Source organism: Protopterus annectens, chromosome 3.part0 (assembly GCF_019279795.1).
Source record: "Protopterus annectens isolate FY-2018-M chromosome 3.part0, PAN1.0, whole genome shotgun sequence".
NCBI classification, from domain to species: Eukaryota; Metazoa; Chordata; order Ceratodontiformes; family Protopteridae; genus Protopterus; species Protopterus annectens.
The window spans coordinates 1,192,311,365-1,192,325,887 of record NC_056731.1 but is presented as its reverse complement, the minus strand read 5'-3'; the positions used below and the strand labels follow the sequence as shown (position 1 = coordinate 1,192,325,887).

Below are 14,523 nucleotides of genomic sequence, written 5' to 3'. Positions count from 1 at the left end.
CATATGAATCGATTCAGCAATACCCATATTTATGGGGACATGATCAAATGAAGTATTTAGGAGTATGAGTTACAAAGGATTCTGTTATGGCAGCTAAGGATATGTGAGAACAGACTAAACAGATAATACAAAAACTGAGAAACTGGAAGCTCTTGTCTATGGCAATAGATAAGACAGAAGTAAAAATGTTTTTAGTCTCTTTAGATATATATATATATATATATATATATATATTTTTTTTTTTTTTAACCAGAGGAGTAGTTGTGGATTGTAATTAACAGAGTTGAAGGATTTTATCTAGGAGGGGAAGAAGGCAAGGGTCAAGTGGGATAAGCTGATCCTTCCAACAGAACAAGGTGGTTTAGGATTACCTGATTTGAAGGGATATATATATATATATATATATATATATATATATATATATATATATATATATATATAAATATATATAGATATTTATATATATATATAGATATTTATATAGATATTTATATATATATATATATATATATATATATATATATATATATATATACACATACATACACACACACACACACACACACACACACACACACACACACACACACACACAGTAAAGGCTCTTGTATATAACACAAGCAGAAAACTTCAAAGTGGAAAGGGATAATGAAGTGGGGGGGCAATAGGAATAGGATTATGAAGGCAGATCTTTAAGAACAGCAACAGTCTTGCAGAATATTACATTCATAAAGCAGCAGAAATGAATATTAAGAACTAGGCCAACAGGGAAATAGAGAAAGGAGATTCTGTCACTAGGAATGACTGCAATTAGGGGTATAGAGAACAGGCAAAGGTAGAATTTACTGCAGGAAAATGGAAAAGGAACCAAGGCATTGCTAACAAATAGAGTGGGAAAGGTAATAGACAGGGAAGAGGCCAAGAAGATATCTGGAATGCAGGCTAGAGTGTGCCTTCCCTTTTGGGGATAGATACTGGAGTTTATGCAAAGAGAAAGGGATCCCGCTCTAGCAGAGTTTTTAGTTGAATCTGGAACAGAAGTGCATGTTAAAATGGGATAATTAGCAGAGTATATGAACTAAACTACTGCACAATAACTACAGGAATCAGAGGAGATCAGAATACACTGGAGAGATTGGATAAGCAATTCACAAAGAAATAAGGGGAGGACATATGTATGGCTCTGAAATATATAGAGTCTGGAAGATTTAGTCATTTTGCTTGGAAGTGTCTGTGTGGCGGTTTTTATACCCCAAACAGATTTCAAAGAATTCTTCCTCAGTTAGATGGCAAATGTGGGAGGTGTGAGAAAGAATTAAATGGGAACATGTTTTGGGAGTGTAACGAGTTGGCAGACTTCAAAAATTCCATTAAGAGTACTCTGTCAGAAATACTGGCTGAGCAAATGGGAGTAGCTAAGGAAATTATTTTTTGAGCTAGGATATAGGATCTGAATTGCCTAACCATAGTAAGGCCTGGTTAAGTTCAACTCTGGAGGTGGCCAAAAAAAGCAAACAGAAAATGGAACTCAAATTCTAAACCAACCATATTTGAAGTACTGAATATTATAACAGATAGAATAACTGAAAATGGGATCTTTAGAAAAGGGTAGGGCAATTTATATAAAAAACCATGGAAATTGTGCGAACAACACATGCAGAAAAAAGTTTTGGAGGAGAAGTGAGGTTTAAGGGAAGGCAGGGATTGAGCAAAATGTATCATGTTTGACTAAAACTTACACAAGAACACGTGATGTATAATGTTTGTAACTGTAAATATGTTAATATGGTTGTTTTTTTATGTTAATGTAAGTTTGCCTGTGTCACAAGTGATAATTAAAGAGGTTTTTTAAAAAAAAAAGGGGGGGGGGGCGATACAAAATCCCCTGGACAATTTGGAAAAGGAGGGCTGAAAAATACAAGATTCTCTGAATCAGCTTACCCATTTCACACTTTTTGATCACCTCTGCAACACAGGAGCCAAAAACTAAACCTTTACCCACAGTAGAATTTAAAATCTCATGGTTAATCATCACCTGGGAAGTTCTGGGAATGCAGCAATGTAAATCTCCTCGAATTTACCATGCCATAGCACTTTTAGCATTAACAGAGTCATACACACAACTAAAAATGAGTAGTGACCTTTGCAATAGGAGAAAAAGAAGTTATGTACTCACCATAACGTTCCATCCGAGTAGTTATACTTCATTTTTCTGCAACTTGTGGGTATACGGATCTGTATCGGATCCGAGCTGGCAACTTTTTTTCTAGCATCTGCTCCAAGCTCCAAGCTCCTCCCCTTACCCATAATGCCCTACATATCCCATCTTCCCTCAGATCGAGTTTGCTGCAACAATATATATGCAACTCAACCCAATAAACCAAACTTGAAAACAAGATAAGGTCCGGGGAACGGAGGGAGGGAATGTTGCAGAAAAATGAAGTATAACTACTCAGATGGAAAGTTATGGTGAGTACATAACTTCTTTATCTGAAGTAGTTAACTTCATTTTATCTGCAACCTGTGGGACAGAGTCTCCAGCTACTCCGATCCTGGGAAGCCCTTATGGAAGGATATTCCTGAGCACCGCAGAGCCAAAGGATGCTCTACCCCTTGAAATCAGATCCAATTTGTAATGGGAAATGAAAGTATGTGAACTGGCCCATGTCGCTGCTGCACAAATATCGTCCAAAGGTACAATGGACCAAAAAGCAGCTACGGTCACCATGGACCTGGTAGAGTGAGCCTTAACTATACCAGGAGGAAATAAACCTTTTGCTTTGTAGGCATGTGAAATGCAAAGAGTGATACAACTGGCTAAAGAAACTTTAGAAATAGCTTTTCCCATAAACGCTTTGGAAAAGGAAACAATTGGTTAGTCTTGTGGAAAGACTTTGTTCTATGAAGATAAAAACAAAGTTGTCTATAACAAATGGAGTTTGTATTCACTTTTATTTTGGAAGTTGGGGGAAAAAAAACGGGCACATAAATGGACTGGTTTATGTTTGCTTCAGATGCCACTTTAGGTAAGAAGGAAGGCTTAAGTATGGAGGGAGACCCTATCCTTATGGAAGGCCAAATACGGAGGCACGGCAGACAGAGCTTGAAGCTCAGAAACTCTCCTAGCTGATGTGATGGCGACTAGGAAAGCTGTTTTCCAGGACAAACATTTTAAGTCCACCGAAGCTGTAGGTTCAAGAGGAGGGGCAACCAATGCCTGTAAAACAAAAGTAAGGTCCCAAGGAGGTAAAGAATCCTTGACAGGGGGCCGTAACAGAAAAGTACCTTTAAGAAAAACCTTACACAGCCTAGAGGAGGCTAAGGCCATGTTGTCTTCACCAACGTGAAAACTGGAAATGGCTGCCAATTGTACTTTCACTGTGGAGGAACTAGCTCCTTGCTGAAAGATACAAGACAGGAAGTCCAACACCGCTGGAACAGGGGCTGTAAAGGGATCTTTTTTCTCTGGGAGGCCCAAATGGAAAAGCGCTTTGATTTACTGCAATAAAGTTTCCTAGTGGAGTCTTTAAGAGAGGACACCAGACTGGATTTTACCTGGGATGAAAGGCCAGGAGTCCTGGCAATTAACAGAACTGCAACACCCAAGCTATTAGCTTGAGGCTGCCCAGATCGGGTGGACGTGTCCCCGACGGATGGGAAATTAGATCCGGGCAGGGATCCAGAACCCACGGGGGAGCTAAGAGATGAGACCAAAGGAATGGGAACCAAACCTGACGAGTCCAGAAAGGGACAATGAGGATCACTTTGCACTGCACCGTAGTCGGCAAGCTTTCTGAAGAAACATCGGAATGAGAGGTAAAGGAGGATAAGCATACAGAAGCCCGGGGGGCCAAACATGGACTAGAGCGTCTCTGGGGACTTCCCCTGGTGAGGGAATCAGAGCGAAGAACTCTTTGCTTTGGAAGGAGATGCGAACAGATCGCAGCAAGGCTGACCGCATGCAAGGAAAATCTCCTCTGCTACTGACTGCTTCAGAGACCACTCGTAAGGTATCACAATGGCCCGGCTCAATCTGTCCACTAAAATGTTGGAGCACCCCGGGATGTGCATTGCTATCAGAAACCGACCGGTGGAAATCGCCCATTCCCACACTCTCATGGCCTCGCGACAGAGGGTAGGATCTGGCTCCCCCCCTGCTTGGTGATATACCAGATGACAGACATGTCTGACTGAATTGCAATCAATCCGAGAGGGAGGACTGTGTGAAAGGCTTCCAACGCTAAAAGCACTGCCCTCATCTCTAGAACATTTATGTGCAAATTGGTCTCTGTCTGGGACCACGTGCCTTGGACTGTCCTTCCCGAACAGTGTCCCCCCCCCCACCCGAGTTGGGAGGCATCCGCGGTCACTGTGGTTTGGACTGGGGGTGACGCAAATGGGCATCCTTTTGATATCTCTGGTGAAGTTAACCACTAAAGAAGAGATGTCCTGCAGACGTGACTGATCTTGATCGGAAATTCCATGGGTAGGTCTATCCAAGACCACTGAACAGCCAGAGTCCATTGCAGAACCAGCATGTGAAGGCGCGCATAAGGGAGAATAGATACGGCGGCAGCCACGGAGCCCAGTGCCCGGAGAACCTCGCTCGCCTTTGAAGACTTGGAGTTCGCTATGTGGCACCCGAAATGTAGAATCCTGTCTGGAGTTAGGAATACCTTCATCTGCCAAGTGTATAACCGTGCCCCAATAAAGTCTAGAATTTGTACTGGTTGCAAATGGGATTTGTGAACAGTGACTAATTCCCAGTAGGTCTGCTAACTGAATGAAATAATCTCGGGCCAGACACAAGTGATGCTTGTGCGCAGCGAAGAGACAGTCGTCCAGGTATGGAAACACCTGAATACCCTGAAGCCTCAGGTGAGCCACTACAACTGCCATTACCTTGGTGAACACCCTGGGGGCTGTGGTGAGACCAAAGGGTATGGCTCTGAACCGAAAGTGACTGGCTCCCAGCTGGAAGCGCAGAAACCTCCTGGAGCTTCTGTGTATTTTGATGTGGTAGTAAGCATCCTGAAGGTCTAACGAGCACATCCAGTCGCACTCTCGGAGATGAGGTAGAATGGACTGTAGGGTGACCATCCGGAATTTCTGTTTGGCTACAGACAGGTTTAATGTTGACAGGTCTAGAATGGGCCTGAAGTCCCCCGTATTTTTTGGCACCAAAAAGAACCTTGAGAAGACGCCTAATCCAGACTGATTGGGGACCTTTTCGATGGCTCGTTTGAAAAGCAGCTTTGAAACCTCTAGAGCTGCTGCCTCCCTGTCAGCATGTGGAACATCCGGGAGGTGTTTTGTAATATTTGGAGGGGCAACAAAAGGAACAGAGTAACCTCTGGATATTATCTGAAGAACCCAGCAATCTGTCGTAATGGACTCCCATGCCACTGGGTGCAAGGACAATCGTCCCCAGACTGCCTCCAGAGTAGGACAGTCGGGCAACCCCTCAGGGCTGCAGACCAGGTCTATCAGAGAAGGGTTCCCTAGACCCAAAATTCCTGGGACCCCCCTCTACCTCTGGGTCGGCGTCGATCCTATCCCCCTCTGCCTCTGGGGGAATAGCTGTCCTGAGAATCCCGGGAAAACTGTGATTTTTCAGAACCACATCTTCTTCAGCCCTCTCTGATTCCTAGAGAAGGACCGCTGAGGGTTAGAGAAGCGGACTCCGATGGCAGATAAAGTCTTCTCGTCCTTTTTGCTCTAGACAAGTGTGTCCTGTACTGTCCTCCCAAAGAGGGAAGAACCGTTGTAGGGATCGTTGATAAACGACGCCTTGAAAGGGTCCGCGAACTGACACAATCTGAGCCAGGCATGACGCCTCATGGCTATGCCTGTCCCAGCCACCCTAGCTGCTCCTTCCGTGGCATGGGAAAGTAGCCGCATAGATGCGTTTGAAAGTGACTTCAGAGTAAACATTTTTGCCGAGAACAGCTGCCTGTCCCATGGCGATAAAGACACTGGGGGCAACTCAGCGAATTCCGAAGCAAGGTCTCGCTGAAGCCGAATCACATGTGCCAAATAATTCAGCACACGGATAGAAAAAGTAGCTGAGGAGTATACGCGCTTCCCAAACCTATCCACTGACCTGGACTCCTTGTCTGGAGGGTGGAATAAGGAACTCTCCTGTGCTAGTTCCTTCTTTGTGGCAGCTGCGACCAACATAGCATCAACTGGGGCTCCTTTCAACCAGGGTGGTCTATCAGAAGGGGGGGATAAAACCTTGTCAGGGCATTTGGGGATGGGCCCTAGGGTGTCGGGCTCCTTCCATGCCTTCGTAGTGATGAGGTCCACCAAGGGGTCTGCTGGTGGGGACACCCAGGAAGTAGATGGGCCTGTGCCAAAGGCCTCCAAGAACACTCACATCCCCAGAAGGTTTTGCGGCTGACCAATCTCCCCTCTGCCGAAGGATCTCCATAATTTCTCCGAAGGAGACGTGTTTGGGAGGTGACCTGGGGGAACCTTCTCCTTCATCTAAGTCAGTGTCAGTAGTGAGGGACTCGGGGGAAGTGTCTCCTTTTGCACTTGCGCTTACGATGACCCTCTTCAGTGGGACTTTCAGAAGGGGATCCACGAGCCGCAGGGGTTTCCTCATCGAAAATGACCTGGGGATCCTCTGGCACTGGCTGTCCCTGAGACAGGATGAAGGGAGTTGTCGCCAAATCCAGGGGGGCCAGGGTGGTATCCGAGGGGAGGGGCTGGGGTCTCAATCCCTGGGAAAGAACCCTCTCCACCACTTCGAAGGCAGAGGGAGAAGTCCTCCCCAGATCCGAAGCGGGGACCGGAGCTGAAGACAGGGTAGCCTGAGGTCAGAGGGAACGGATGGGTCCGAAAGGATCGGAGCCGAAAAATCCAACCCCCCGGTTCTGATTCCCTGTCCATGGCTCCGAGAGTCATTCGGATCCGAACAAGTCGGATCCGAGGAACTCAAGGTAACAGCCAGAGTCGAGGTTGGAGGAACAGTCGGCACCGATCTACCAGCTCCGAAAAACCTCTGATCCAAGAGCCCCGAAGCATAGATCGGGGAAGGAGAGATGGAGCAGAAAAGAGGCATGGAGGTCGCCCCTCCAGAGAGAGAGGGACCTGGCAAGACTCCCATCTGAATTTGGGTCTGAATAAATCTCTGCATCATCCTGTCCATATCCATGTCTGATAGGCTCCGAGTCAGCCTCGAAGAGGCCACAGACTTGGATCTGGCTGGTCTGCGCAGTGGGGTGGAGGGCCTCTGGTCCGAATGTTTCAACGGCTCTGGTGAGAAACGAGGAGACCGGAGCGGAGGAGAAACAGGCCTCATGGTCTTAGATGAGGGGCTGAGAAAGAGCTCCCTGTCTGGGGATCTCTTACGATGCCTGTCCTTTTTCTCCCATTCTTCTCTGCTCCTTTCCTTTTCCTTCTCCTTTTCTTTTTCCTTAGCTTTGTCAGACTCGCTGACTGAAGATCTGTCCTTTGAAGACCCATTGCCAGACGAAGACGGAGGCTGAGTCCATGTCTGGGGTGGTACACTAGCGACAGAGGCAGAGGCAGATTCCAGCATGGCAACAGGGAGAAGGCCTTTGGTAACTAGCTTGGCCTTACGATTCCTAAAGGCCCTAGGGTTGGAAACCTGAACAGACAGCACATTGAGTGGATAAATGTGCCACTCCTAAGCATATCACACACAGAGTGTGACCATCGGCAGGGGAAAGCTTATGGCCACACACTGTACATTTTTTGAACACAGGCTTTGGCTGGTCAGCCATAGTCCTGCACTCCAAGGTATAAGCACTACCTTTCCAAACACCACACACACACAGGTAGGGGAAGGGCAGGCCTAACTACTACTCTAATACAAAAAAATATTTTTTTTTTTTTTTTTGTTACACCAACGACCAAACGCGATACTACAGAAGGGAAGGAAGGGAAATCCTAGTCAAGCACACCTAGATATCAGCAAAAAAAATTCTACTTACTATCCCTGAGCTCAGAGAAAAAGGAGACCACGATGCACACTACTGGTGCAGCAAACGAGATCTGAGGGAAGACAGGAGATGTAGGGCATTATTGGCAAGGGGAAGAGCTCAGAACTTGGAGCAAATGCTAGAAAAAAAGTTGCCGGCTTGGATCCGTATACCCACAGGTTACAAATAAAAGGAAGTTAACTACTTCAGATACAAAGTTACAAAAAAAAAAAAAACCACAAGACTTTTCAGTGCCTGAACTTCCAAGCCTCAGATAATTGCAACCACCAAAACTACAACAAGGTACTGTAGAGGTATACAGGATACAAAATTGAAGCCCAACCCAGGAATCAAAGGAATAAATAAATATCCAAATACATATGCAGACCATACAAAAATAAACAAAGAACTAAAATGCTTAACAGGATCACCACGTTTTTCATCCACTCCTCGGACTTCTTCAGACTGATTCTGGAAAATCATTCTGTAGAGTTTTATTTTTTCGTGAAATCTGCGTATGAATTTGAATATCATTTATTACAACTATTCCTTTAATTCCTGGGTTGTGCTTTAATTTTGTATCCTGTATACCTCTATAATGCCTTGTTGTATTTTTGGTGGTGGCGAGAAACAAAATTACTTGTAGCAGATTTTTTCCTCACCAGAAGAAACTGCAGATAAAAGATTCCTCAAACTTTCACAATTTGTCAGAACAAACTTACAAGTCTGACAATTCAAAATTCTGAAAAACAAAGTTGCTGAAATATACACTTTCCCCATACCTATCAAGAATTTTCCTATCATTATCATTAACTGTAAGTCTGGAATTATCCAAGTGTTTAGCAGCAGTAGGCTCAACTAAAGCTACAGCTGCTGGTCAGGTTTAGGAATAGTGTATAAAAATGTAAAAGACCAAAGAACTTTATACCAATGGCCTTTTTGGGGTAGCTGGAGGACTACACGTACACAGGAGGAATGGGTGTAGGTTCTGGAAAATCATTCTGCAACTCCTCACAGTATTTTCTGAGGGACTGAGAAACCTCAATGTTCTTCCACTGAAAACAATGGCACATTATAGCAATAGTCTAAGAGAAAGAGAAACCCCACATGGAGAACCACAGACTGAGCTCTCCAGAGTCTGAATCAGCAATCGGAGATGAAAACTCTGTATCCATACCTGCAACTTCCTATTCTGATTCAAAATCTTTAATTACTTTAGGAAAACAGGAATCCCTTTCTTTTACCAGAAACCACTTTATAAGAAGTATCAATAGCCTGAATTAAACCCTGAGTGAGACCCAGTAAACTTCTCCTAACTAAAGAAATTTGAAAAGGAGTAGAGACATACTCTGGTTTCCGTTTCTTTTTTGACAAGAATAATGGGGCTAACCGTGCTACTAACGGCAACAGATGACTCCCCAGGGATGTACACAGCATTCTGAGACAAGGAACCCTTCCCTGCTCCTTCTCCCAGGAACAAGAGAGTCTCTACCTTGCCCACTAAGAGGACCAAAACATCCGCAGAGGACATGGCCAATACCCGGTCCACAGACGCTTTAAGTGCTACACCAGAGGGTTTCCTGGTTAAAAAAGAGGAGTGGTCTGAGGTACAGCAAATCATCACAGTAGAGTCACCCACTTCCAACTCAAGCAAATTGCTAGAATGGTGTGGTGTTTAACTTTTTCTTACTGCGGCTTGAAGGACAGATCATGGAAATGATAGCCTGTTCCACTGTCAATCCAAAAATGGTGCATCTATCCCAGGGAAGACCAGCAGCAATTGCTGGCAAACACTACCAGTCATTAAAAGTTCCTTTAAGGGACAGAAAAAAAAAAAAAAAACAGCAAAAAGCATTTCAAAACACTAAGCCCCACAAAAGAAAAACAAATAGATTCATAGGTGTTTACTAGGCTAACGACCACAAGGGCCTTTTTAAGCCTAGACATGCATCCCAAATCTCTGAAAAGTTCTGATACCCTTGATAAGTGTAAGCAGATGATTGGGAGATGAACCATTTACAGGTTATATGTTTGCAGTAATTAGGTACACATCATGTGTGCAAAATATGCATATGCTAATCACACAATTTAAAGTCAGAGTTAGGAGATATTGAACAATTGCATTTTTCAAGCAACTACTTCATGTACTTATTGTGAAGGTAGAGAAATCTAGCTAATGAGTTTACTCCTAAAATGGAAAGCGCATTACAAGTTCACAGGTTTACAGAAAGAGAGATGCAAGTCAACTACTGTAGGCTTAGACAACAATGTTGATTTCTCCAAAGAAATGTTTTCCATTTACTTTACTCTACTTTTAAAATGAGAAAAAAATGAGTGCTCCATTTAAAAGCGCATTACAGTCTTAAGGCAGTTTGTTAAAACCCAACACTCATAGCTTTAAAATAACTTTCCTGAAGGGGAAGTAATAAAACAACAAAATTATGAAAATAGAAGTTTTTCATCCCCAAAAGGAACTTCTCTGCCCAGAAAGGAAAGCACATCTAAGATCCTTCAAAAAGAGAGAAAGGAGGGGGCTGGTGGGAGAGAAGTTGAGGACGAATGAAAATGGACAAGACAGATGAAAATTATGGTGAGTACACAAGTTCTTTATTTGATGTTGTCAATTTCCATTCATTCCTCAACTCTTGGGACAGAGTTTCCCAGCTACACAAAACCCTGGGAGGACTCAAAGGAAGGATATTTCTGAGTACCACTGAGCCAAAGGCTGCTCTTCCCCTAGACAACAGATTCAATTTGTAACAAGCAATAAAAGCATGAGGATTAGCCTAAGTTGTGGCTGCACAAATATCATCCAATGAAGATCTAATTAAACACTACAAAAACAAAAATACCACCAATGTGCAAGTTAGACAAAAAAAAAGCCTCAATTTTTTAGCAAAGTAACAATTTAATAAAGGCTTCTGTCATGCAAAGGACTTCTTCAGAATGAACTTCGTAAAAATCCACACCAGTTAAATACATCAGATAAGCCTATCACATTTAAAAACAATATTTAATCAATTACAATCATGTTTCTTAAAGACAAAAAACAAAATAAAACTTTACAAAATTACTAAAAAGATAAACCATCATTAACCTTTAACTTTATGCCTTCTATTTAAAAAAAAACACCTGATATTTATTACTTTGTATAGACCACGGTGCTTGTCAGCTCCAAACCTGAACTGTCAATATGTCTCCTCCTCATCTAACATGTTTTTATAGCTCCCACCCCTCATATCATGAGGAACTTGTTCAAGAATGGAAAAAATATATTTTTGTATACATTACAACTTCTAGAATGTTTGTATAAAGCATTATTTTCATCATCCTTTTTGACAGACTAAACATGTCCTCTAATCCTGTCCTGTAGGCATTATCCCAATATAATAATCATCACAGACAAAATAGCTACTAAAGTAGACGACCCCTTTACTGTTACAATTATAACATCCTGATATACTAATAGTGTAATTTACATGTTCTACAGTTACATAGGGTCCTTTGGCTGTATACAGACACACTGCCTAGCTCACACTTGTACATCACTTTATTCTTTGTAGTAATACAAGGGTTAAATGGCAACCTAGCATTGTCTTTCTGTAAAATGGCTTTAATATTCAACCCTCTTATATACAGAACTATGTTCACTTTTGCCGGTTTTAAACAATTCATTATTCCCCTTTATTACTTTCCAGTTGTTAATATTTCTAATATCCAAACTATCAACTCTTATTTCTATATTACATGTTGCACTTCTCTTTGTAGTCGATAAGGGCAGAAGAAATACCACTATGAGGAACAAATGTCTCCCTTAGAACAGGTGGAAACTAGCTCCTTTTTTTCTTATTTCATGCACTAGCTTCATCAAAAACTCCATCTTATACCCAATATTAACAAATAAGGAAATAATAAATTCCACTTGTTTCTCAAACTGCCCCTCATTAGTTGTCATCTAGGAGGCTCCAATATATTGCCCCCGGGAATATTTTTCTTCAAAAAGGGTGGATGGTGACTTTGAAAATGAAGGTAGTTATTAGAAGACACCTTCTTCCATGTATACTGCTATCAAAATATCCACAGTCCAGATTCCACTCTAGTTTAACATTCAGAAAATTAACTTCCAAACCACTCTCCCCCGCCAAAAAGTAAAATGCAAAATAATCAGACTTAAAATGTATCAATAATTTTTACAAAATCGACACTTTCAATTAAAAAAGATCTACAAACCTACTGTAATAAATCATTTTGCATTAGTTATTCAGTGGAGTCATTACCTCATGATCCCACCACTCTAAAACATTGGCAAAAGCAGGCGCGACTGGAGAGCCCATAGCCACCCCCTTATTTTGGTTGCAACATTTCTTGTTAAACATAAATTATGGAATAACACTTCTAATAGTTCACAATAAAAGTTGACCTGAGTAGAAGGAGTACTAGTAAATGAAGCAAGTTAATTTCTGGTATAATCTATTCCTTTATTGTGGGGTATATAGCAGTAAATAGTGAACTAATGTTAACAGTAATCATTTTTATTAGAATCAAAACTATATGAATCAAACATCCTAAATTTACTTAAAATCCCACAAATATTTGATAAAAGATTCAAGTTTCTGTATAACAGAGTTTAAAACAGTGTCTAAAAAAAGTGATATCCCTTCAGTGACTTAATTAGGGGCAAAAGCAATATGTCTGAAAGAGGGGGTTCCCAAAAGGCTTGTGGATTTTTTGGATAACAAACATCACACCTATAACTGGATTATCAAACTTATACAGTTCAAAGTCTAAGTCCTTTAATTAGTCTAGCATACAAAAATGAAGCAATACTTTTACAACATTTATAAGTTTCACCGACTGGAACCAAGGTATAATCATCCTGACTTACATTTTCCATAGCTAAAATGTATCGGGCTTGGTCCATTACAACGAATACCCCCCCCCCCCCAACACTTTGTTAATTTTCATGCATCTAATCAAATCATTGCTACTTAGTTCTTTTAAAGGCTTTTTTTCTCTCCAGCATTTAAATTGTAAACAGAATTAATAAATTTCTTGCTGAGCAATTCCCTTATCTCTTTTTCGCAAACACCCTTGAACACTGTTGTTTAGCATCAGGTTATAAGAAGAAGGCATTTCAAACTTACTAACAGATAAATTCAAATCTTTCAAAGCAAATTTTTAAATTTAATTTTCTAATAAAACATTTTAAGTCCACCAAAGTCTTTGCAACATTAGCTCTACAAGTCGGAATAAAATTTAAGCTTAATTCAAGTATTTTTTAAATAAGTGGGTTGTAAAAAGACACTAGATAAATTAAAAATCATAGTAGAACCACTCCCTAATAGTCCATTGAAGAGTCCGACTTGTCCTGTCTTCTTGGTCGAGTCCTGCGACTCAGTGGATGCATTGCTCCCCTTCCCTGAAAAGAAGATTTTGGTCTAGCTCCAAGATTGTTCCATTCTCCAGGTAGATTATATGTTAGTTCCTGAAAAACATCTGCAATGTTAACTCCATCTTCATTCGATTCCTGAAGGCCCATGTTGTACACAATAACATCAGTTACAGTTAAATCAAGGGGAGTTATAGACATACGTTTATTAGAGTTCACAGTAGTTCTAACTACCATGGATTTCTTAAAGTAGAACACCCTCTATTAACAGAGCCTGAATATTTAATTCCACTTAGAGGTAGAATGAAAACACAAGTATGCATACTTTGCTTCATATGCATCACAGTCCCTTTGCCTTTCTATAGGCGACGGTTCTTTGTAAAACATTTTCTTATTAAACTATTCAAGTTCAGGTGCACTGGCCAACAGTTGTTGTAACTGACTATCTACCTGTAAAAATCATTTCTTAACCACTGTAATAACATTAAGATTGTTTTTTTTTATAAGCAACTTCAAAAATTCTAAGCCAGCATTATTAAAAATCTCAGTCAAAATTGGAGAAGGGGTCAGAACTGGTAATACCCATTTGGGCATTTAAAAAATTGAAGCCTTTACAGAATGATACATAGCTCCAAGTACCGCTCAAAGAATTCATTCTCAATAATAAGAGCACTGTACTACTTAAGCAATTTCTCAAACTCCACACAAAGTTCTTTTATCTCAGTCCTGCCATAGGCATTTTTATTCTTAGATAAATGAAGTTTCTTCAAATGAATCACATTCAAGGTTTAAAATATATGAAACATTCCTGAAGTTTGCACAAGTATTATGGAGAGTTGAAAGAATAACTGGGGCATTACCACCTATAATAGTCCTTGTGTCATCCTTCGAGCTAGTGGAATGAAGTTTTTCAAGAGGAGGATTAATCAATCCCCTTCATTTTGGTCAGATGGGCCAACGACTTCTGCATCTCAGTTACAACTTCACAAAGAACTTGAAGCATATTATCATTCTGACTGTCATGAGTGGGATGCAAAGTTACATCCAAAAGCTTGTCTCTAATTCTACTTGCCATCGGGACGAATTGTAAACTTAGACCATAAGAATAAAACCAAACATGGCCAACAGTGGTAATTAAAACACTAAAAAAAATCAAAATGCCACCAAAGTGCAAGACATAGA

The 14,523-nt window shown here is 41.3% G+C and overlaps 1 protein-coding gene across 1 annotated transcript in view; it reads right to left on the bottom strand.

Moving 5' to 3' along the window:
- TENT4A (terminal nucleotidyltransferase 4A) overlaps positions 1-14,523 on the bottom strand; it is a 1,710,012-nt gene that overhangs the window by 1,477,592 nt on the left and 217,897 nt on the right. The window contains exon 5 of the mRNA XM_044065408.1: positions 5,683-5,700. Within this exon, the coding sequence (XP_043921343.1) occupies positions 5,683-5,700 (18 nt within the window). The remainder of the gene's footprint in view (positions 1-5,682; positions 5,701-14,523) is intronic.